The 25,041-nt window shown below is 46.8% G+C and overlaps 1 protein-coding gene and 1 pseudogene across 8 annotated transcripts in view; both read left to right on the forward strand.

The window, feature by feature from the left end:
- Nucleotides 1–19,453, forward strand: part of HDAC4 (histone deacetylase 4) — a 174,134-nt gene extending 154,681 nt beyond the window's left edge. For all 8 annotated transcript variants that reach the window (XM_063399989.1, XM_063399987.1, XM_063399986.1 and 5 more), the window contains 10 exons: nt 1,380–1,487; nt 1,729–1,784; nt 2,269–2,356; nt 3,258–3,377; nt 5,136–5,233; nt 11,399–11,517; nt 13,113–13,246; nt 16,894–16,978; nt 18,054–18,195; nt 18,643–19,453. In XM_063399989.1, coding sequence (XP_063256059.1) covers nt 1,380–1,487; nt 1,729–1,784; nt 2,269–2,356; nt 3,258–3,377; nt 5,136–5,233; nt 11,399–11,517; nt 13,113–13,246; nt 16,894–16,978; nt 18,054–18,195; nt 18,643–18,682 — 990 coding nt within the window. In that variant the 3' untranslated portion in view covers nt 18,683–19,453. The remainder of the gene's footprint in view (nt 1–1,379; nt 1,488–1,728; nt 1,785–2,268; nt 2,357–3,257; nt 3,378–5,135; nt 5,234–11,398; nt 11,518–13,112; nt 13,247–16,893; nt 16,979–18,053; nt 18,196–18,642) is intronic.
- A 143-nt stretch (nt 19,454–19,596) lies between these two features.
- On the forward strand, nt 19,597–24,816 carry LOC134551873 (uncharacterized; annotated as a pseudogene).
- The last annotated feature ends 225 nt before the right edge of the window (nt 24,817–25,041 follow it).

A 25,041-nucleotide genomic window follows, 5' to 3' on the forward strand; every position in this document is an offset into this window, starting at 1 on the left:
CAAAGGTGGGTTAGACATGCCCAAAGATGGGGTAGATGCACTCACGTGTAGTCACATCCAGGGACAGGAGGCCTCCTAGAGCCCCAGTGCACTGCTCAGTGGGGAGGAGAAGCAGCTTGGGCTTCCTCCCACTTCTTTAGGGGTTTTTGGAGAGACCTGGTCAGGTCAGTCCCATCTTGTGCATGTGTGCAGTCCTGATCCAGGATTCCTGGAGCTGTCATGTGTAACTCAGACTCCATCCTCCTGCTGTTCCCATGTTACTGCCCAAACTTACAGGGGTCCAGAGGAGCCCTGAGGCCACAAGTATTCACTGCAGGGCTCTCCCACAGTGCAGTAGCATTCTCCAGAGGCTTCTTGGTCTTCTCCAAGTGCTTATCTAGTTTATTGTGGCTTCCAAAGCATTCTCAGGGTGGATACTGCCAGAAACCATCCATGATCACAGAGCCAGAATCATTTCCAATCATGGCTTCAACATGGCTGGGAAGGAGGTGGATCAGGCCTCTGTGGGGCCACTTGTGTCTCCTCACTGCTCAGTGAGCCAGGCACAACAAATGATCTCTTTCTTCCTGTCTGTGCCTTTTGCCATTGTTTCCATAAATACACTCAGGGCAGAGTAATATGTGAAAAATAGCTGGTGATCCTTCCCAGTGAGCCATGTCCCATTTACCTGGTGACACGATCTGGAATAACAGCAACACTGGCCTGCCTGCAGGGTGCTTTGCCTTGCCTGTGGCCTGTTTCCACATTTTCAGGGAGAGAAATACGGTGGTTCTGTCAAATCTTTAGTGTTGGAGCGAATCTGTGTAATCAGCACGGGATGCTGAAGGTGTGTTGTCAGGGTGGGTGAGCTTGTGGGTCCCCAGGGAAGCTGCTGTCACTCCTGGTCTTTTAAATGCCCCACACTAAACATCCCTCTTTCTTGTGGATTTTTTTATTTTAGAGAATCATTGAATTATTTCATAAACCTTCTTTATTTCATCTGGGATCAGTTTCCTGCAGCAGTTAAATGCTGGTTCTGTGGTCACAGTCACAGAATTACAGAATGGTTTGGGTTGGAAAGGACCTTAAAGACCATTTCAGTCCATCTCCTACCATGGGCAGGGACACCTTCCATTAGCCCAGGTTGCTCCAACCTGCCTTTGGACACTTCCAGAGATCCAGGGGCAGCCACAGCTTCTCTGGACACCCTGTGCCAGGGCCTCCCCACCCTCCCAGGGAACAATTCCTGCCCAATACCTGAAATAACCTCCTTCCTTTCAGTTTAAAGCCATTCCCCTTGTCCTATCACCCCGTGTGAGTGATGTCTTTGTAAGACAGGGATCTCTTGGTTCCTGGCTGCCCTCCCTGCTCCTCACCTGGTTCCTGTGTGTCCCCATCAGGTCGACAGTGACACCATTTGGAACGAGGTGCACTCGTCTGGCGCTGCTCGCCTGGCCGTGGGCTGTGTCATCGAGCTGGTGTTCAAAGTGGCCACAGGAGAGCTGAAGGTATGGGAACAGCCCTCAGCTGTGCTCTGTGCAGGGCTCTGCTCAGGGCTCTGCCATGCAGCAGCTCCAGCACCCTTTCCTCCTCCACAACAAAGGAAAGCATCATCCACTGCTTTGATCTTGTGAGGAAACCACCAAGAACAACTCCAGAGTTCCCAAGCAGGATTAAGGCTCCTGTTAGCAACCCCTGCATCCATCCTTGTCCCTCTGACCTTTTGCTTTCCTCCTTTTTTATGTGCAGAATGGATTTGCTGTTGTTCGGCCCCCAGGTCACCATGCGGAGGAGAGCACACCCATGTGAGTATGGCGCTCATTGACTTCATCCAGAGCTCCTTTGAGGGGGGATCCACAGCTGGAAATTCCAAAGGAATTCTGTTAGGTTATCACTATGGAATTCCTGTTTGTTGCTAGATGAGATGTGTGGTGTCCAAAGCTCCCCAGATTCTCTGGAGCAGGGTAAGATCCTGCTTAGTGCTTTCAGAGGGTGTTTTCCAGCAAGCATCAGCAGTGGGTTTGGGCAAATGTGGGATGTTCCCTGTTTCCTTAGAGCCTGGGAAGTGTGGAATACACCACTTCCAATGGGAAATGGGATCTAGTGGAAGGTGTCCCTGCCCATGGAACAAGATGATCAACACAAGCCTTTCCATGTTTCCAGGGAGGAAAGAAGAGTGAGAGCAGAAGGAAGTGTCCTCCCTCCTGTGCTCTGTCTAGGTCATGGATGCACTGGGACCATGGGAAGCTGTAATTAACACCTCTCTTTCCTCTTGTCTCCCCTCTCCAGGGGTTTCTGCTATTTTAACTCTGTGGCAATCGCAGCCAAGCTGCTCCAGCAAAGGCTCAACGTGAGCAAAATCCTCATTGTGGACTGGGTGAGTAAATGTCCCTTCTTTCCCTTTTGGAGAGCAGGTGGCAATTATTCTGGGTGGGTTTCCTCTTGCAAGGGCAAGCTCTGTAAGTTAGTGAGAAACTTCTTGCCTGTTGTCTGCAAGCCAAAATTTGGGGTTTTAATGGAATAAAAGTGTTCTAATCCGAGAAAAAATTCTTAAAGAGACCATCATTTTCCAATAAAAGGAAGGGGCTTTTTTGTGATTCTGCTGTGGCAATGTATAGATGTTTATTTTTCAATAGATTTTATGTGGCTGGGAAGGCTTTGGAGTCACTGGGTATCAGCCAAAAGTTCTGGTTCCGTTGCCACAAATCACCCACGGCTTAAACCCAGAAGTTAAAATGCATTTATTTTTCTTTTGGACCTACTGGATGGATGTTCTTTCCCCTCACTTCCCAGCTGTTTTTCGTGTGAGGGAATTTTGAATACCTGTCCTGTCACAAGCTGTGCTTGTGCACCACACAGCAGCTCAACAGGGGAGCTCCCATTGGGTTGTGTTGTTTAACCTGGATCCAACAGAGCTTTATTTGTATCAGTGCTCACCCCACACACTGACTAAAGGTGCAGATGTGGGGCAACAAATGTCCCAGTATCTCTATCCCCCAAGACTGGTGTGAATCCAGTTCTTTCCATCCAGGTAAATGAGTCCTCAGTTTGACAGACAGACATTTGGGATTGAGTTTATCCCATTTGTTAAACAAGGAGTGTAATCTCAAACTAGGTGTGCCAAACAGGTTATTCCCATTCCCCATAAACTGCTTCAGCCAGGTTGGAGGAAACAAAGCTCAACAGCTAGGAAAACCTCTTCAAATCCCAAACTGATGCCTTTAATCCATGTTTTTACTGAAGGATTAACCTCCCTCCTGTGATCCCTGTCCCTGCAGGATGTCCACCACGGGAATGGTACTCAGCAGGCCTTCTACAACGATCCCAACGTCCTTTATATCTCACTACATCGCTACGATGATGGCAACTTCTTTCCAGGCAGCGGCGCTCCGGACGAGGTGAGCACATGGATCCCAGAATCCTGGGCTCAGAGGAGCTCCTGCCACCTTGCCAGAGCTCCTCTGGGTTTTGTGTTCCCATCCAAGGACACGCCAGGTCCGTGCGATCCAACAGCCGTGGGCACCATGTCCTGGCTGGAGCTGGCAGGACAGCAGCAGATGAGTCACTGCATTTAAGTTCTCCAGCCCCTGTGGGACAACCTGTTCCAGAGGAGCCCTCTGCCAGCTGTCCCAGCACTCCATGTCCTGTTCAGATTTCTCCTTCCTCGGCAGAAGTTGTTTCTTAGATGCAGAAGGAACAGATTGGCCATGGCTGCACCACCCACGCTTGGTTTTCCTGGCACAGCCATGGAGCCTGTTCGCCTCCCCTTCTCCACCTCTCCTTCTCCACTTCCCCTTCTCCACCTCCCCTTCTCCACCTCCCCTTCTCCACCTCTCCTTCTCCACTTCCCTTTCTCCATCTCCCCTTCTCCTGGCCCTTCTCCACCTCCTCTTCTTTCTCCCGGCCCTGCCCAGGCGTCACTCACCACCATCAAGGCTGCACCTCCACCCCAAATTTGTGGGATTTGAGGGCCAGTCACAGATGCTGCTGGAGCAAATCCCCCTTTCCTGGTGTCCTCAGTCTGCAGCAGGAGGGCTGGGCCAGTGAAGCTGAAAGCTGAGCTCTGGATGGATATATCCTTCCTTTCCCTCTGGGCTGTCAGGAAATATGGTCCTTCAGAGTGATTTAGCAAAGGGAAATTTTATGGAATACTTAGAGTGCTCTGAGACTCTCCAGGTGACATCTGAAAACTTTTTGCCCTGTCAATTTTACATTTTCTGACTGAGAAAACAATGTTTCCATTTCAACCTCTAAAGAAACTTAAATGGGATGTGATGCTGCTCCATCACCCTGTTGTAGTAAGTGAACAGCAGCCCTTTGTGTGAGGCTTAATTCCTGCTTTTCAGCAATCTGGTTTAAAAAAGGAGTCCTTTTTAGATGTGTCACTTTAGACCAAATAAAAGGATGAAAAACAAGTTTGATTTAAGCCAACGATGGATAGACAAACCACCGTGGGTAGATGAACACCCACCCCTGTGTTTTTCTAGCAAAAATAATTGCACCAGTATGAGAAATAATGTGCAATAAAAGCCATGCAGTTTTATCCAGCTGTGCAACATGGTAATTTTCACTTTTAATTTTTTTTTTAATGTGCAAAGACATTTTTTTCTTGCCAAAAAAAAAAAGGTGGAAACCCATGGTTTCAGTTTTCCCCTCTCTCAGGTAGTTGCAGGCAGGGCAGATGGGGACATTTGCAGTACAAGCAAGGAGAGGGATATATTTACATCTCCCACCCACGTGTCCCTCAAGCAGCCAAAATCCCTTCTCTGTGAATCCTGTTTTTCTCCAGCAGAGGGGGAGCTCACGCTGATTAAAATCCCCCAGTTGCAACTGTAGTGAAATATAAAATAAGCTCCTGAATCAAGCTGAAAATGAATTATGGAAAGGTATTACATGCAGAACACTCTGATGTAAAAAAATCAAGAGGGTGCAGTTGATGATGGGGTGGGTTTTTTTGGGTAAGCAGCAGTCAAACAACACTGGCCCTCAGCTTCCATAAAGATCTGAGCATGGAGGAGCTTTTATTTTCCCTCTTGTTTCAGGGACTCATCAACCTCACTACTGAATCCAAATCCAAATTCAACTGGGAGAACATCAAAACAGCAAAGATGTGTTGCCAGAATTTGCTAATTAAGAGTCCCATTTCCCTTTTCCAGGTTGGCACAGGAGCAGGAGTTGGTTTCAATGTTAACATGGCATTTACTGGTGGCCTGGATCCGCCCATGGGAGACACAGAATATTTAACTGCCTTCAGGTAATACTGAATTTTCCCTCTCACAATTGTATTTTTCACCTCAGCTGGGTTTCTTTCTCCTTGTGCCATCCTCCTTGATTTTGCTTTGGATAAGCTTTAAAATTTTAATATTATTCATCCAAGAGAGGCCCTGGCACAGGGTGCCCAGAGCAGCTGTGGCTGTCCCTGGATCCCTGGAAGTGTCCAAGGCCAGGTTGGATGTGGCTTGGAGCAACCTGGGACAATGGAAGGTGTCCCTGCCCATGGCAGGGGTGGCACTGGATGAACTTGAGGTGTCCTTCCCACCTAAACCATTCCGTGATCTTTCTTAGACACTGTCCTGTCCCACCCCCTGGCTCCCCTGTGCCATGAGTCCACTTGGCCTCTCCTTTAACAATCTGAAGTGGTTTTCTGTCCTCACAGTGGGTTTACTGCACCTCTGGGGGCCTAAATTCAGGTAGGCACACCCTTGCCAGAACATGGGATGTGAATTTCTGGAATGTCACCTCCGTGGAACAGCATTAGATCCAGCAGCATTATTTTCTGCTCTTCCCTGTTATGTCCTATTACGCTGAGCAAAAAGCGCCTTTTCCCTCCTCTTCATTCAGCCATCAAAAAGCCCTCAGAGAACACACATGACTTAAAATGACACCAAATCACTGCCATTGGTGTCACTCCTGGCCCAGGAAGGCAGCACTTTGCTCCTGAGTGGAAGCCTGGCTAGCCCAGGATGGATCTCTTCATTAGCCAGAGCACCCACCCGGAGCTGGGGACACGGGGACATTAAATACTAATTGAGTTTCCAGGCTCCTGGAAAAGGCTCAGGCTGCACAGTGAAGCCTTTGCCAGCCATTCCTGGGGTCTGCTTGACTGGACACTGCAGCTATTTAGGGAACAGCCTTTGGAGCTGGTCACAGCTCTTATTTTGGGAAGTTTTGAGGGAGCCGAGGGATGCTCTTCCTGCACACCTTCAGTTTAACCGTAAGTTAAAGGAGAAGCTTTTTTTTCATCCTACAGCAAGTTTGGCCATGACAATACATTATCAAGTGACCTTTCTAAATCTTAACCAGCTCCTTTGAAAAACATTTCATCCCCCCACCCTCATCCCCACCCCCTGAATCTTTCTATTGATTTTAATGTAAAATAACGCTTTGAAGTTTGCAATTTATAGCCCCCCGAGAGTTAGAAAGTGAAGGGAATGGGTCATATATCCTATTTTTTCCCCTTCTTTTCTTGCTTTAGCCCCTTGAGACAATACATGCCTTCAAGGCAGCACCTTGTTATTCCACCCCGTCGAATGCCACGTTGCATTTGCTGGGGATCAAACCGAAGATGAAGAAAAGATAAGAAAATTGGCCATAATGAACTCCAGAAGCAGGAGGCATTTTCACCATGAACTTGGAAACTCGCAGTGGAGAACTGAGCTTTAATTCAAACCAGTCCGAATGCCAAACTGTGAGGCTTTGAAGTCTGGAGAGGAATCAGTGGAAATCCTTTGAGCTAGGCAGAGATACTGATAGACTTTTTCTTTTTTTTTTCAAGCCTTAACTCTTCACATACCTGCCTGTTTTGAGGGTACAAAAGTCCTTTCTGTGTGTAAAAGGAGCAGATTTTAAAAAGCAATGTGCTCCTCGTTTTTTGTTGGTGTATTTCAGGAAGACACGATGTGTGGGTTTGAGAAATGAAAATAACTGAGATAATTGTCCTCAACGAGAGAAGTGAGGAAATAAATAAATCCCAGCGAAACCACTCATCCCCTTGCTGAAAACCTGTTTCAATGTGGGTTTGCTCCATCCAAAAAAACCGTGGAAACTCCCATCAGTGATTTTTATCCTGTCTCCAAACATCATCTCGCCAGTCTTGGGGTACTCAAGCTCTCCTGACCTCTGGATGGTCCTTAATGCCACCAGACATATCAGAAGTGAGAAGAAGAGTTTAAAATGTGCTTTTCCCTACACTTTGTCGCTTGTTACCTTCCTAACCTGGAGCTGAAATCACTGCCTGCCCCTGCTGCAGGTTGGGTGCTCTGTTTTGGTGTGTGTGGGGGGGGTGATAAGAGGGATTTGGGGAGTTTTTTGGGAGCCTGGAGCTCCTGCATGCCGTGGTAGCCGCGGCTACGCCGGAGTCAGCTCCACATCTCGCGCCTGAACTCGCCCCCGGAGCGTGTGGGCAATCCCAGATTTCACAGGTCAAGCAGCAGTGGGGTCAGTTTAATGGGAAAAATGCAGGGCACGTCATTCCCAAAGTCCTGAACTCCTCAGAACGTTCCCTGTGTCTCTGCTGTTGTTCCGTAGTTACAGAAACAAACAGTTGTAAAATTTGGAGGGGTTTTTTGGACCAGGATTTGTTCTTCTCTAACATTTTACAAGAGCAGAAATCCTGTTTGCCTCTCTCAATCCTCCTGATCCAGGTGCAAACCCAGCTAAGAGACCTGCAGGAGAAATGGGAAGGCTCCGGCTGGTTCCTTATTACACGGGAACAGCAATTACTGAAATTAAAAATGTTTTATCCGCAGGAATTTCCCTCTGAATTTACTGCATGGAAGTTTTCCTGGTGATTCCAGCAGTTGTGTTGTATCTGAGAATTTTTTCCCCTGTCCCGAGGTCTCCTCCACAGTCATAATTCTATGTACAGCACAATTCCACATTCGATTTTATTTAAAACACCTCAACCAGAAGGAAAAAGCCAGGACTGCGCTTCCCCCTCCTCCTGCCGCTTTCAAAAAGCATTAAACAAGTTCAGGAACCAATTTGAGGGAGATTTGGGTTTTTCCCTCAATCCATAAACCACTTCAGGAGCGAGGAAGAGGAGGCTGGGGAAGAGATGATGATGTTTTGCCTGGAACGGTTGTTGCTGTATTTTCAATTTCATGCTCTCCCCACGCCGATTTCATCCCCAAATTCTTAATCCCTTTTGACACAGTAAATGACCATGGAGAAGCAAAGACCGGAATTTTCGGGAAGCTGGTTAGCCTGAGGAGCAGTGGGTAACATTTTTAGTTTATATATATAAAATATATAACATGTATAAAACTATAGATACGTAACACATATAGAAACATATACGAGTTACATATAAAATATATAATATATCAATAGATATATAAATATATGTGTAATATAGATACACGTAAAGTATATAAATATATACATAGCACACATACAGATAGGTATAAAACATAGATGTGGCCAAGCAAGGGAAAAAGGCTTTAATAAAGTATTCAGCCTTCTAAGTTTCACCAATTTACTCACTGCAATTGAGCATTTAAAGCCCAAAATAATCTTCTGTAGGATTGTTTCATCTGCCTGTTGTTTATAAGGCATTTAATTGGGGAATTGGCTATTGCCAGGCTAAAAATTGTTCATTCAGCCTTCTGGAAAATAGATCTGAAATTGCATTTATTTTTGTTTTCTCTCTCCCAAGCAATTGCAAAACACAATGGAGAGGTTGTTGGTTGCAGCCATCAGTTTGCTCTCGTGTAGAGCTGTTTAGCTCAGCTGTAACCAGGCAAATAAAAGTATTTCATTTATTTTAAGCAAGCAAAACAAAGCTCTGAAATTTGGGAAATTTCAGTTTCCTTGTTTTTTTAAAAAAAATATACATGGATTGGATGAATATTCAGTGTTAGGAATATTCATTCCTCAGTGAATAACTTTACAGCCTCCTCAGCCATTCCTTAAAAGACCCAATTCCAGGCAGAACTGCTTATCTCCTGGGTAATAATTTGAATTTCTGGCTTTTTTATAGTCTCATCATCAGGGCAAAGCCACAGGGCTGTTTGCAGTTTATTCCTTGTTCCTCTGGAGAGTTTGGCTTTACTGGGTGGATCTGAGCGAAGGGGCTGGTTTTATTTGCAGACAAGGGAAAATTAAAAAGCAAAAAGCTGGATGAGACGTGTCCAAAACGTTGTCCACAGATGGAATCTCGGAAGCACACCGGATTTTTGTCATTTTTTTCTTACAATTAAAAAGGCAAAGTGAGGGAGTGCTGGCTTTGGCGCTCCTGGATCAAATTTTACATCCATGGAGAGCTGTTTACATCCATCAAACAGAGCAGGGGCTGTGGCTTTGGGATGCTGGTGTCGTGCTGGAATTAGGAGGAGGGCTTTTTCTCTCCTGAAACTGCCCGTGGCAGGGTTCAAGGTTAGCCCTGGGGGCCGTGTGGCAGTGCTGGAGGGGTCACTCTGTCACTGTCACCCACAGCCACCTCCAGCCGAGCGTCACCAGCTGCCCCATTCCTCAGGAGCTTCTTGGCAGGATCGGACACGTGTGCCAGGGTTGGAATGAGATTGTCCTTCCCAACCATTCTGTACTCCATGAGCTGTGTCCCATGGCTGAGAATCCCCCTGGATCTGTGATTCCTGGCGTTGCTCAGTGCTCATGGACCATCCCCACACCTTGAGGGTGCAGGTTTGGGCTGGCTCTGGTGACCCCACACTTCCACTGAGATCCTAAGCAGCTCCCACGGCGTCGTAACTTGGGGAGGGGGGGAAATAAATCTGATGATTTGAGCGGTTTTCCTTGGGTTAGGAATGAAAGAGCTCAGCAGCACTTCAAAGCGCAGGGAAAATAAACCCTCAGCCACTGCACTTGCTCTGGAATTGCTGCTTCAGGCCTCAGTGAGGGAGGTGGTTTCTCCTAAAAGTGCCTGTGGGTTCCACCAAACTGTAAAGTCACCAGCCAGAACTGTGCTGTCGTCTTCCTCGTGGAATCATCCCCCAAGGACAAAATGGAGAAATCACATCATTAGAGGAGAAAATTCAAGTTCCTTGTTTAGATTTTGTGCAGATTAAGGGAAAATCACATGCCCTTTTTCTCGCAGAGGTCTCCGTGTCTGCATGCGGAGATCAGCAGCGATTTCAGGAGGCTCTGGGGTTGCTGTGGCAAACAGTTGGGGAAGAAGTAAAGCTGGGAGGTGTAGGGAGTGGGTTTTTGGTGTTTGGGTGCCTGTCCCTGCTCCGTGGTGACCGTGGAGACTTGGGGATGGGTTTGCTCAGTGCCTGGCAGAGGTTGATGCCCCATTAAAAATGAGCTCTGCAGAGGGGCACAAGCTCAGCTGCATGTCACAAGCTGCTGATTCTGGCAGATGTCACGTGGCTGTTTAATATCCTAGTGGCAAAAACTGGGAACTTTTATGAGCGTCCTGATAGCACTTGAGCCATCTCACCACGGAACAGGCCCCCCTGGGCTGTTTTTAGAGCATCAAATAAAGACGTGACTCAATAAAGTGAGGTACTCGTGTGTGCAAAGATTTACAGGTCCGTGCTTTGGGATGTGGGTAAAATAACTTCAGTTCCTTCTGTAGAAAGTTATCCTGGCTGGTGGCTGTTCCTAGGATAGGGAAATGAGAAAATTACAGGTCAGGTTGCCCTAGGAATACATTCAGAATTCAATAGGTGCAGTTACAATGGAAAAAACCTAATTTGGGAAGTGCGTCTTGATGTGGGGATGGGATGTTTGCAACCTTGTGTAGGTTTTGAGGAGAAATTGTGGAGTTTGGGAGAAAGAGAAACCAGAGGGCGGAAAAGGTCTTTCGGTGAGAAACTGCAGACACAAACCCTTTATTTAATTTAAATACAACTTTAACAATTCGTAGGATGGGGATGCTGAGCAATTCCATCCATTTTTTAGTGAACAAAACGTTAGAGGACAGGAAACTGGCCTTGGGAGAGGTGGATTTGGGTGGGGAAGCATCGATGGGAGAGGTGGATCTGGGTGGGATATTTGCATTCTAAAGCAGTGCTGCCCCATGGGACACTCCCAGCCTTTTGTTGTGGGAAATGAGAAGTGCAGGAATCACTTCTCCGGAGGCAGGAATCACTTTGCAAAGCCTAGAGGAGATGTTTTGAGGGAGGACTTAGAGATAATGCCTTGGAGTGAGTTTTCCCAGGTAGTTTTGCAGCCTGTGCCTGATGCCCTCTTATTTTACCCTTGTTCCCATGCATGTAAATCAGGATATGATCCCAAATGGGAAACACAAGTGGTGACAACTCATTTCCCTGCTCAAAACATGAGGTGCAAGAAATCCCAGAGAGTGCAAGGAGTTTTTCCAGCCAGGCTCTCACCTTGTAGGGAAATAGATGGGCCTTGCTGCCATGGAGTAAGGGTCTGGTGAGAGGGTTTAAGCACCCCTGCCTTTGCCCAGGAGCCACCCTAATGTGTGTGCCATGGATATTTTGTGTTGCAGGACAGTAGTGATGCCCATTGCCAACGAGTTTGCCCCAGACGTTGTGCTGGTGTCATCTGGTTTTGATGCTGTGGAAGGGCACCCCACACCCCTCGGAGGATATAATCTGTCAGCAAAATGTAAGTGCAAAGTGTAAGTTGCTTCTGCTGCTGTCCTAGGGATTAAAGGACAGCGTTCCCAGATTGTACTTTGTGGGGTCTATTTCAGATCTTTCATTTCAATGGCAAAACTTCCATTGTTTTTCTTTGAATTTTCAAGGTGTTTATCTTTTTATAATGCATTTTACAATTTTGGCCTGGCTGAAGTCTTAATTCTTTTTTATTTTTTGCCTTTTTTTTTTTCTGAAACATTATATATTTCAAATTTGAAATATTCAACATGTAATATTGTGTGATTTATTTGTAGTCACATCTCTACTGAATTAGAGAGTTATGCTGGTTTTAATATAAAATTGCAGGAAAAGACAATACCAGCTGTAAACACTCTCATTGCTACCACAGGTCCATTTCTTTCTCCAGGATACCTTATTAAAATTTTGAGCTGAATACTTCTGCTCTCCACTTTTGAATTAATTACAGAGATCCCTAAACCCTTCTTTTTCTTTGAGTCGGGGATGTTTTTGGGAGATGCACTGAAATTCCCCACCAGGTTATGTGGAGTTTACCTGGCACTGTTTCATTCAAATCGATCCAGAAGACAGTTTTTCTTGCAAAAAGGGTTTTATTATTCTTTTTTAGGAGTTCTAGCCAGGAAAGTTGTTCTCTACAGTGAACTTTAAAACCCCGTAAGGGAGCTGAACCTATAAACTTTATATAAGAATAAAGTGAAATAGGTTTACAAGAGACAAGTTCCTTGAGATATCCAGAAACACTTGGGAAAGGGAAGGTCTTGTTTACCTGCTGGTTGAATTTGCCAGGCTCTGCTCCTCTCACAAAACCAGTTATGGGCTCAGCAGTGGATATTTTTCTCTGCCTGTTAATTTGTTAATTTGCCGACTCGCAAAGGGGTTTGCTCCAAAGCAGAAAGCAGGGTGTGGGGATGGAGGGTAGAAATTCCCCAGCTTTTCCTTTGTTTGGCTTTTTGATATTTTTTTTTTTTCTTTTTCTCCTGAAGGGGGAAGGTTGCTTTGAGGACACGTTTTTTAAATCCTCACCGCTTGGTTCTGTTTTGTTTAAAGGGGGCAGAAATGTATTGTGTGTCATCTGATCAAAGTGCCGGGTGCCCCTGGAATTTTTATAGCATATTATGGACGGGAAGAGCCGTCTGCTGAGAACGAGATGTCAAACCTAAATCTCTCTGGGGCACTGCACTGCTGCTATCCCAACCCAAACTGGGCCGATTGCCCTTCCTCCTCCCTCCCCCAGAGCAACATCCAGCAGAAATCTGCCCCTTTCCCTGCTTCCAGAGGGAATGTTGGCTGCTGGCTTTAATTTGGGGTGCTGAGGGGTGGCAAGGGGAGGATGGTGATGCTCTCAGCTAGGGCAGTGCTGGTGGGGACCCATGGATCCATCCCAGGGAAGCCACGGCTGGAATTGCGCTGCGAGCGCGTTAAAGCCCAACCTGGCTCGTGTTATGCGCTGAGCCCTTTCAAATCCCCGCTGGGTTTTTAATATGATGTAATTCCTCTCCCTAATTCTTTGATCCTCCGCCAGGAGCCCGATTCCAGCTGCCACCTTTGCCCTTCTCCTGCATTTCCTCTGTTCCCTCCTTGCAGGCTTTGGGTACCTGACGAAGCAGCTGATGGGCCTGGCCGGGGGCCGCGTCGTGCTGGCCCTCGAGGGTGGCCACGACCTCACGGCCATCTGCGACGCCTCGGAGGCCTGTGTGTCTGCCCTGCTGGGAAACGAGGTACAGGCACCCCCAAAACCTCCTCCCCCCTCGAGCTTGGGCGTCTCATCCTCCCGTCTGCCAAGTTCCTGTCATTGTTTTGTGTCCTTCAGACACTTGGTGCTTTAAAGAGTGTTTGTTTTATGCTTAAAAACCACCTGCGCTTTGCAGTCCGTGTGATGAGGGAAACAGCTAGGAATGATTTTTTGGGTTTGTTCTTTCTCCAAATAATTTGTTTTGTGTTCTTTGAAAAAACCTCTTTTAATTAATTTCTGAATTCGCTATGCAAGCCCTCCCTTCTCTTTGCTCTCCTCTCTAGTCCTACAGCCTGTGCCTGCTGCATGGGGCAGCTTGCTTGACATGGTTTGCAGATGGATTTTTTCCTTGGAGTTAAATTTCCTATTTTCTGCATGTTGCTGTGTAGGAAAAACCTTGGCTGTGTCAGAGAAATTGGCCAGAAAGGTTAGGGAGGGTGATTGCAAGATAAGAGCCAGACAGAAAAGTACAGCAAGATGCTGGATTCGGAAGAACTCAGGCTATTTTCCTACAAAGAAAACTTTAGATACTCCATCTTTTTTGCCTTTCCCCCCCCGCCGCTTTTAGTGTCAGCAGGATGAAAGAAAAAAAGCTACATGTACACATCTTTGAAATCCCTGCAGGGATGGTGACTCCACCACTGCCCTGGGCAGGCTGACTCAGTGCCTAAGCACGCTTCCAGTGAAGGATTTTTCGCTAATACCCAACCTAAACCTCCTCTGGTGCAACCTGAAATCATATTTGAGGGCTTTTGAGTATGGTTAGTTTGGTCTGAGGTACAGCACCAGAGGAGACAAGAAGTGGGTCTGTTTCCAGAGGGATGTGATTCTGTGAAGGGTTGTAGTTCAGTGACCATCAGGTGTCTGCAGAGATGGAGAGGGAGCTTGGATCTGCATGGAGGTGTGGAGCAGTTTGACTGCCAGCCTGTCGGAGAAGCGCTCTGCCTTCACTCGGCGTTAAGGGGGAGGCTGGAGTAGCCAGGCCAAGAGATAAATCAGCTGGGATTCATCAGAAGCACCTGCTTCCATCATCCAGCATCCCAGCTCCCAGTGTCCAGGGAGCATCCTGCTCCTTATCTTGGCCAGGCAGTTCTGAGAAGGCTCTGGGCACGGGGAATGGCTCCAGCCTGCACTCAGCCCTCAGGACAGCTGAAAACTTGGGAGGCAGCTGCCACACCAGCATGGAAACAGGGTGGTTCTAGTGGGGGGGCACTCGCACAGGATCCATAGAGAAGCTGTGGATGCTCGTGGATCCCTGAAAGTGTCCAAGGCCAGGTTGGATGAGGTTTGGAGCAACCTGGGATAGTGGAAGGTGTCCCTGTCCCTGGCTTGAGGCTGGGACTGGATGAACTATAAGGTACCCTGTAAGCCAGACCATCCTGGGATCCTGTGAGGTGTTTATTGCAGCACCCATCTGCTTCAAGACAATTCCATAACAGACAATTCCTCTGGCTCTATCCACCTTTGAGTGCAGGATGCACTTCGAAAGGGAAGCAGTGGGAATAATGCCTGGAGGATGTCGTTCCTCCTGCTCAGTGTGCTCCTAGGATCACAGGAGGCTGACTGCAACCACATGCAGTAAATAAGTGCTTGATCCAAGACATGGATGTTTCAGGGAGTATAAGGCTGTGGAGAGCGCTCAGCACTCAGGATACCTTGGATGTTGTGAGCTGTCTGAGTGGTTTCATTGAGTGGAGGCAATATTGATTCTTAAAGGTAAAAAACATTGATTATTTTAATCATGGATACAAGGACACTTAAGCACAGACCTGCTCTCACTTTTCCTAGGTGGGCTGTGCAGATAGGGTAATATTCCCTGGCTTACCCACACATCAGAAAGCAGGAAACACTGGTTTTATCCAGGTCTTTCCTCGAACCTTTTGAAGGCAAGGGAGTCGGGGGAAACGGCTGCAGCTCTGTGCTGCGGCCCTTTGATGCGGTTTGATCTACAGCGTGTCGGAGGATCCTGCCTGCACACACATGGACAGGCAGCTGTGGCCAGGGCGGGCTGCAGGGAGCTGGAGTGGCTCAGGAGCCGTCCTGGAGCTCCAGTGGGGCTGGTAGGAAATGAGGGGAATGGTGCCAGTCCACCGAGCGTCGGCATCCACCGGCGGAGATCAAAACTCCCGCGTCGGGAGGAGCACGGGGTGAGCGCAGGAGCCAGCTCCTTTCCAACTGGCCAGGAAATTAAACCCGAGCTGGGGCTGTGTAGCTGATTACTGCACTGGGGGAGGGGGTCGGGGCTGGGGTATGGACCTGCACTGCTGTGGTGGCAGAAGTGTGCAAAGCTCACAGGGCTTCAGTGGAAATCAGAGGTGGGTTTGGTGCAGAAAGAGACTTCAATACAGTCTGAGACTTTGGCTTAATCAGCCTGGAGAAGGCTCCAGGAAGAAGTCTTCCAGTGCCTAAAGCATGTCTAAGAGAGCTGGACAGGAACTTTGGACAAGGTCCTGATGGACAAGAAAAGGGGGAATGGTTTTAATCCACTTTAACCACATAGGGTAGGGTTAGATGGGATATTGAGAAGGAATTGTTCCCTGGGAGGGTGGGGAGGCCCTGGCACAGGGCAGCTGTGGCTGCCTCTGGATCCCTGGCAGTGTCCAAGGCCAGGCTGTATGGGGCTTGGAGCAACCTGGGATGGTGAAAGGTGTCCCTGCCCATGGCAAAAGGTGGAATGAGATGAGTTCTAAGATCCCTTCACCCCCCAGCATTCCATGATTCTGAGGTCTGCTGCTGGCAGCCCAGACCAGTTAGCCCCTGTTCCTCACCCATTACTCTGCAGAGCTGCTCAGTCCATTGTGGGCATCACCAGCCTCTGCCCTTCAAACAAGAAGGTGAGGACAGCCAGGTGCCTCATGCCCAGAGGTTTTTGGTCCCTTTTGCACAGGCTGAGGCAGTTTGTGTGTTATTTCAGGAGGGGCAGTGTGCTCTGGAATCAGGAACATGCTTTGTCTCAGTGTCAACCAGGAGGCCTTGGAAAGCTCTTGCTCAAAGACTTATCCAAGAGTTGCTTTTGCGTTCACTTAATGTCATACAGTAACCATTTTGGAGCAGAACTATTTTTAGAGTGGAGAATTAATAAAAAGTGCAATCCATAATTACTGAATCTGGAATGCAGCATCCCGTGAAGTACCTATGGAATGGCTACCATGTGCTCGTAAGAGCAGTCTTTGCTGCAGCCACTCTTGCCTTTGAACAGAGGTTAAACTTTGCCATAGATATTTTTAACTACTAACTCTGGCTGTTCTTTGCTGGGGAACATCCCTGGTTGGGCCTTGAGTGCTGTTTTCAGCACAGTTAACAGCAGTGGGCGTCTCTTGTTTTGGACAGCCCACCTTGGGGGTTTGGGATTAATTAATTTGTTAGTGGAGAACCTGGAAGGGCAGAGGTGTCTCATCTTCTTGGGTTTTTCTAAAGGAAATCAAATAAATCCTAAAACATTCCTCCAGCGGTGTTGTCAGGCCTTTACCTGGGATGGCACAGACATGTTCCCACTGCAGAACTGACTAGTGGGAGATGTCCCTGCCCATGACAGGGGATGGAATGGGATGAGCTTTAATGTCCCTTCCCACCAAAACCATTCTGGTATTCAATGGTAACATTCCTTTGGGGTTCTTCTCTCTCTCTCTCCAGCTTGACCCTCTTCCAGAGAAGGTTTTCCAGCAGAGAGCTAATGCTAATGCGGTGCATTCCATGGAGAAAGTCATCGAGATCCACAGTGAGTGCAGCGCCACCGACCCAGCCGTTCCCTGGGGACACCCCTCGGGCTTCTCCGTCCTTCTGCCAGCTTCATGCCCCCATTTCCCAGTTTCCTGGTGGTCACTGCACCCTGAACTGGGTTTTTGTGCAGCCACAAACTGGCGTTGCTGTGGATGGAGCCATGCCCAGCAAGGCTTTAGCCCTTTAGGGGGAATTGCAGAATCAGAGCACAGGTTAGGTTGGAAAAGACAGTCAGGATGATCCGGTCCAGCTGTTAACCCAGCAATAGTTAAAAGCTCTAAAAGCTCTGTAAAGGACAGAGTGTCCTGCCATTAGAGGGTGCCCTTACTTCTTTAAAAGCAATTAAGTATCTCTGAATGACACAAGGTCTTGTTGGGTGCTGTGGCACACATTGATTAGGAGCAGATAGGCATGGAAGTGAAGCAGGCTCTCAGGCACAAGGTGGGATTCTTGGGATGTCCTGTGCAGCACCTGTGCAGGAGTTGGACTCGACCTTCTAGGTCCCTTCCAAGGATATTCCATGAGTTTTGCTGGCAGTTGTTGGTATTTTAGGTTTTTTAGCCAAGAAGTTTAAAATCATTGTGTCAAACCTTGCCTGGAGAAATTCTTGGAAATCCTTTCCTCTGGAGCCTTCCCTGTGCTCTTCCTAATGCAAAAGGGTGTCCAACTGCCAACATAAAAAAATACATTGGGAGTTGAAGCTTGGATTTGGTGATTGTGGAGGTCTTTTCCAACTTTAATGGCTCTAAATAGACCTTGGACTTCTTTAGTCTATGGGGATTTGCCCACTGAAAGCACGTGGCAGTCAGCAGTTACATCCAGACCTGGACTGCATCCTTCCCTCTCCTGCATCTTTTGGTAGAGAGACATTTCCAGATGCATTCGTCCTTAGGTCTAGAAGTTTCTGAGAGTTTTGAAGTGGAAAAGGAATTATTTTTTGAACACCTAAGGCCCTTAAAGTGAGAGTATGGATCAGATGAGTGTTCCCTGGGCAGTTCTGACCTGGAGGTTGAATTTGGGAAAGAAGGAGCTGGGATGGTGCCCTGATGGCCCTGCTGTCACCTCTCTCCCAGGCAAGTACTGGCATTCCCTCCAGCGTTTCGCCTCCACGGTGGGATATTCCCTGGTGGAGGCCCAGAAGTGTGAGAACGAGGAGGCGGAGACGGTGACGGCCATGGCATCACTGTCGGTGGGCGTGAAGCCGGCGGAGAAGAGGTCAGTGGTTTCCCATCACATTTCCAGGTCTGCCCAGGCAGGAGGAGCAGCCTTCCAGGTTAATCCTCTCCTTTCAGCCACTGCTACTGTGTTCCCCACATGCCCTGTCCTTCATGGGTTCCCAAAAGACCTCCTGGGCTGTAGGAGAGCAGCAGAGCCATGAGCTCTGTGTATGCACCCTCTGCCTGAGCCCTCTGCTCCAAACATGGTTTTGGGCCACAAAAAGGAATTTATTTTGCTGGGAAAATGTTAATGTTTCCCAAGTGAGGTTGTCCAAAAGCCCTTCTTGGTGGCATGTTTAATTCCAGGTGATCCCAGCTGGCTAGGTGGGAAGGTGGTGGGAACGTAAGGCGTGAGACTTGGCACCACGAATTGTCTAACTATGTCATGCCCAACCCTTTTGTCTCCCCTCCCTCTCCCACCCTGCCTGGCTGCGCAATCCTTCAGACCTGAGGACGAACCCATGGAAGAGGAGCCTCCCCTGTAGCACACACCTTCGAGCTGGAGTTCTCCTGTCTGTTTGTCTTCGTCTTGAAGCTCTGCCAAGAAGCTTTCTCTTGTTACTCCTGCGTCCTGTCACGGTTATTTCCTGAACACGGAAGGACAGCCAGGTGTAAAGCAAAGCAAGCGACACAAAAAACCAAATCTCTCCACATCTTTGAGTCTCTTTTTGCTGAAAAAAAATGCTGGTGAAGAGCAGCAAAGGACTGACACATTGGGCACTCTTCCTCTGGTCCTCACCGGGAGCGGAAAGAGGAACGACGCCTGGGAAGTCTTTGGCAGAGTTGCCAAACAAAAGAACAAAAACAAAACACAAGAATAATAAAGAAATCAAAGATTCAACAACACAAATCAAACAAACCTTAACATAAAACTGGTGCTTACAAAGTTGATTACCCACAACTGAGCAATCTCTGCTTGAACCACTCAACCCATCGTGTACTTTCATTTCTTGGATATTTGGAAATAGCTCTTGCCTGCCTGTGAGTCAACGACAGCTCTTGTCGGAACAGGAACGTTGGGAGATGATGCTGTATTTTTAACGGGGAGGGACAGGGAATGAGGGACTCATCTGACACCTAAAGGAAAGGGAAGCAGAAGTGGGGAATGGTAGCCAAGATGGAGTCGGCTTTATTGTCTCCAAAGCCATCTGAAGATGAGTTTGTGCCTTTTTTTTTAATTGATGGATTTGGTGCAGCTGGATTTTCTGAAGTTTGAGGAACAATGCCTTAAGTAAAAATTAATTAAAAAAAAAAAACACACACACACAAAAAAACCAAACAAACACAAAGAACACAGCAGTTCCTGAATATTTTTCCTCTGGTTGGGAAAGCCAAGGACTGCCATCAGGAAGGAAGACTTTTTGGCTTGTGCTGGCATGATGGTGGGAAGCAGGCATCAGCTGAACAGAGTGTCTCCAAAAACTGTCGACAAGTTTGGATTTGTTTTGTTTTCTTTCATTGCTGTTTCAGAAAAAAAAGGAAAAAAGGAAAAAAAAAAAGGAAAAAAATTAAGGTAGTTGCCAAAAAAGTGGCAAATACTGTTGGGTCTTTGAAATTCAGCCATTTTTAACAACCAATTTTCAAATGTTTTCTCTCTCTTCTACATTATCTAGTAATTGAACTTATCAATTTGGTTGTCAAAGCATGTATTAGACACAAATGCAGGTTTTAAGACTGGAATGCTTTTTATTAAAAGCAACTAGCATGAGATATTGCTTAAATTGTTAGGTATAAATATATATATGTGTATAATGTATATTCCAAATGTATTCCAAGCTTAGAAACCGGATTCCTATGAATTATTGAGAAAAATATTTATGATGCATTTATAGAAAAAAGAAAAAAAAATGTAATAAATGCATACTCTAACAGTAGCCATTGGAAGCTCCCTAGGGACAGATTTGGGAATTGGAACATCAAAGGTGCTTTTGGAAAAGGATCCAGGTTGAAACTCGAGGACTTTTCAGGTGACAGATTGGGAAATTTTTCAGAAAGCCAACACTTTAGCCACTGGGCAACTACCCTAAGCATTTGTATTTTAATTTAAGGTTTTTAGTTGTGATCCTTTTCTAACAAAAATGAGAAAAAAAAGAGTTTTTTATAGCGAAGACGCTGAATTTGCTGTTAATTTTTATATGGATATTTCCTGAAACCCTCCGGAAGCCTTGTTTGTGTGACTCTGACATTTCTTTTCCATTTGGCAGGTTTCCTTTCCGAATGGCAATAGCATCTAAACCTTTCTTCCTCCCTCTTTTCTTGCTTATAATACATGGATTTTCCTTTATTTTTTCTTTTTTTTTTTTAGTTCTTTTATTATTATTTTCTGTATTGTTTTCTCTCCTTTTCCTCAACTCTTTTGTACAGTGAGCAGCTTTCTGCAGGTGTAAGGAACTGTGGGCAGATCGACAGAGTTTGTTTTTTTCTGGGAAAGGGCGTTTTACCGAGGAGGAGGAGGAGGAGAAGGGACCGCCATGGGCTCTTTTGTTGTACCGATTCCGCCGACTGTATATTTCTTCAGCTCTCTTGTAGTAGCTTTGTAAAGAAAATAAGGAATTTTCTTACCTGGTAACGTTCAGTGGGCGATGCCTTTGTCCGGCCTGTGGCTCCTGGCACTGCCTGCCCTCGGGAAGGCTTCTTGGACACTCTGGGACCGCCAGCATTTTCTCTCCGCCGGACACGCCTGCAAACTCCCCACCTCCTCTCTCCATCTTTTTCTCCCCTCTTCTTCTTCTTCTTTTTCCCAGCCCTGGGAGGGGTTTTTGGAGGCATTTTTTTTTCACCCCCCCACCCCGAGGAGGTCATTGCCTCCCGGGAATGCCGGGTGGGAGAGGCCGCGAGCCCTGCTATGGAGAGCGGAACGTCTTCGTGGAGACGGCGCTCCCCGCGTGCCTTCCTCCAGCAGTGTAGGACAGCACATCCCTCGTCCCAGCACAGCTTCTCTGTAACCACCCTTCCTTCTTTTATCCTGTTCCCATGGGGACTGGTGGGGTTGCTTCCAGTAACTTCTCTTCTTTCCAGTTCTCGAAGCAGCCGCTTTCATTCTGTTCAGGACTCGCTCACGGGAGGAATCGGGAGCATGACCCCACGCTGGAGGTTTTTGTTTCCTTCCTCTGCATTTCTAGTGCAGTTTCAAAACCAGACACTACAGTATTTGAGTTGTGCAAACCCAAGTACATCCTAAAACCCCAAAAAGCCCCATTGGCAAGGCCCGTCCTCGGCATATCCTAAAAATCCCCCCATGTGAGAGCACCGCCTACCTGGGGATGTTGTGGTTTGGGATTTTCTTCCATCCAACCACGCTGCTGCTGTGATCTCAAATCCATCTGGCTGCCGAATTTGGTCACTGATGTGGGGTTTTGCTCCCTGTGCCGTGGGCAGTGCCCATGTTTACACCTCCCTTTGTGTTGTCAGCTCCTCCCCAGAAGGTTTTTGACATTTCTCCTCCTGGTCGTGGCAAAGCTTTTTCCTTCCTTTTTGCGTTCCTGGGAGCCACTGGCTGACCGTGCTGAGCCAGTTCCTTTGGAAAATCTGGAGGAGCTTGTCGGAATGCCACCTTTCTTCCTTCCTTCCTTCCTTTCCCTCAGCTTTTTGCCGGGACGGGAAGATTTTTCCCAAGACGACAGAGCTCGTCTCCTCCAAGCTCCTGGCAGCACGGATTTGTTTCGCAGCATCCCCCTTTTCCCTGGGAATGCTCTTCCCTGGGCTGTGACCTTACCTGGCGATGCTCTTCCCCGGGCATGCTTTCTGGGGCCAGTGCAGGCACGGAGAGAGGGGAGGGAGCCCTCGTTTTGAGGCTCTCCAGGGGGATTTTTCACCTTTTTGAGCCATTAAGCTTCTTCATTTCAGATGACTTTGCCATGGAGCAGCCGTGCCAGCGGGATGGGAGCCTGGGATGCTCCCGCATCCCAGCACGTGCTGCCTAGGGCATCCTTTGTACCTGCTTGGGAAGAAAAGAAACATCTTTCAATCCTCTTCACAGTGAAGTGAGGCCCAGTTTGCAGTACACAAGTAACCATTGGGGGTTTTTTGGTTGGTTTTTTGGTTTTTTGGGTTTTTTTTTTACTTTCGATACAAAACATTCCTTTTTTTTATTAGTCACGGTCATGTATTCATTCCATACTTCCTTTTGTAAACTTTTTTGGGCCCACGTTCTTTTATGGGCATTGATATATATAAATATATATATAAATATATATGAATATATTTTTTTAAGTTTCCTACACCTTGAGGTTGCATGGTCTGTAAGGTTGGCATGTCTTTATATTGTATACAGATTTTGCACGCCAAACTTGGCAGCTTTGAAAATGATAATGAGAAAAAAAAACAAAAACAAACAAACAAAAAAAAAAGGAGGTGGTTTGGGGTTTCTTTGGGTTGGGTTTTGTTTTATTTTGTTTTGTTTTTTTTTTTTTTTTTCCTCTCGTGGCATTTGCGGAGACTAAAGGTTGGGATGTTGTTGTCACACACATTCACCCACACAGCTACACCCCAAGGAAGGAGAGTGGGATTTCTTTTTTTTTTCTTTTTTTTTTCTTTTTTTTGGAGTCTTACTGAACTTAATAATAAGAAATTGTGCTTTTTATTGTTAAAAAGAGTAAATAAATAAAAAACAAAAAGGACTACTTAAACATTTCTCATTTTAAGAAGAAAAGAAAAAAAAACTAAGACGTTTATCTAGCACTTGTGACTTAACCAATAATAGAGTTTATTGTATTTATGTGGAAACAGTGTTTTTAGGGAAATTACGCCGAACACACCAAGTAAACTGCCTGTGTCATTATTATTATTATTGTTATTATTATTATTTTCCCTTGGGTTGGTGTTTTTGCTTTGATTTCTCAAAGGCTGGGTGGGGAGGTTGGATGCAACCCTTGTGTCAACACACGGAGTCGTTCATTCCGAGGAGCCGGACAGATGGATGGATGGATGAGGAGGACTTTAAAGAGTTAACTCTTCAGCACAGCTGCGTTAACTTTTTTAAGAAATTACTTTTACATGATGTATTATTGCTCGGTTTCACTTTAAGCAGTCGTGTACTGTGCAACACTGTGGTTTAAAAATGAGACTTTACAGCGAAAGGCAAAACGTGTTTCTTCATTGTCATGAAGTTGGGCTCGTTCTCAGCTCATCTTCACTTTGTCTTTGATATTGATGATGAAAAAGAAAAAAAGTATCCTATTGAAAGAAAATAAATTAACACTTTTTCTGTGCTCCATAGTGGAGGCGCTATTTTCCAATTTATGAGGATGACAAACTTATATATATAATATATATATAAAAGTGGGGGTGGGGAGGGGGGGAAGGGGTTGAAACATTATTCACCCGAGAGCTTATTACAGATATGTAGTATCAAAAAGTTGTAACTATATTATATTCTACTTTATACTTATACATGCTCAGTATGACGTCACCATTGGTAGCAGCTACCGGTTTACGCTGTAATTTAGACACAGTTTCACTCTTCTTGTATGGACCCTACTTTCAGTGATGGTAGCATTCTTCGTGCTCAATTTTCCGATGGTCCTTTCTTTTAAATTGGTGGAGTTGGAATATTTTTCTCATTCTTGTTCTTTCTTTCTTTGTTTTTATTTTATTTTAATTTTTTTTCTTTCCTCTTTATTTTCTTTTTCTTTTTTTTTTTTTTTTTTTTACTGGCCAATGGTGTCTTTCTCTGACAGTACCGACTTCAATTTCAACTTTATTAGGAGTCCAGTATTTTGTACCACATTATGACAACTTGTTATTCTTGTGGTGTAAATAAAAGAAAAAAAGTTAATTATAGTACCACCCGGGTTTCTGCTGCTGATCTTCTTTCCTTCCTTTGCTGGGATGGGATGTTTCATCTACTGGGTTCTTGGTGTGTTGTGGAAGGGGGTCTTGATGGTTTTTTGGGCAAAATATACCCATGTCTACGTTGGAGTGTTCATGGAAAAGTTCTGGAGTTTTCCAGTTTCCTTGTGGCTCCCAGGTGCATGTTGACAAGTGCCTGCAAAAAACCAGTTGAGTTTCCAGGTGAAGCAGCTCCACCTTTATACCTTTCACGGCCTTTTTCGTATGTGTTTTCCCTCCAGTTGGCTTCCTGCTTGTCTCTGGAGCCCTCTGGACCATCCAAAATCCATCCACTCCATGAGTGTCACCTGGAATTGTCCTGTGGTCACAGGGAAGGCCACGCTTCAGTTCTGGGCTCCTTCCAGTGACTGCCCAGGAGCAGCAGCAGGTTGGCACTCACCAAGGGCTCCTCGTGGGAGGGCAGGAGAGAGCTCACAGGGAGAACCTGGGATCCTCATGAGTGTCTCAGCAGTGAAGGGTCCCCTGCTGCTTCAGTGTGATGCATGGGAATTGTGGAATGGTTTGGGTTGGCAGGATCTGGGAGGTCCCCTCTCATTCCACCCCCTGCCATGGGCAGGGACACCTTCCACTGTCCCAGGCTTCTCCAAGCCCTGTCCAGCCTGGCCTCGGACACTGCCAGGGATCCAGGGGCAGCCACAGCACCCTGTGCCAGGGCCTGCCCACCCTCCCAGGGAACAATTCCCTCCCAATATCCCATCTATCCCTGCCCTCTGGCTGTGGGAAGCCATCCCATATCCTGTCCCTCCATCTATAGTCCCAAATCCCTCTCATATTCTACTGGAGCCCCGTCAGACCCAGAAGGGGCTCTAGGGTCTCCCTGGAGCCTGTATTTGTGTGCAGATTGTGAGTCTGGTGATGTTTTAGGACCATGATCTGAAGATTTCAGTCTGGCTGGGACAGTACCTGCAGCTCCCACAAGCTGGGGGAGCTAATTTCTGGGAGTGAAATCCCACTGCTGGGTGATCCAGCTGAGGCAGGGGCCTTGTTTTGAGGG

The sequence above is a fragment of the Prinia subflava genome, chromosome 6 (assembly GCF_021018805.1).
Source record: "Prinia subflava isolate CZ2003 ecotype Zambia chromosome 6, Cam_Psub_1.2, whole genome shotgun sequence".
Taxonomy (NCBI): Eukaryota; Metazoa; Chordata; class Aves; order Passeriformes; family Cisticolidae; genus Prinia; species Prinia subflava.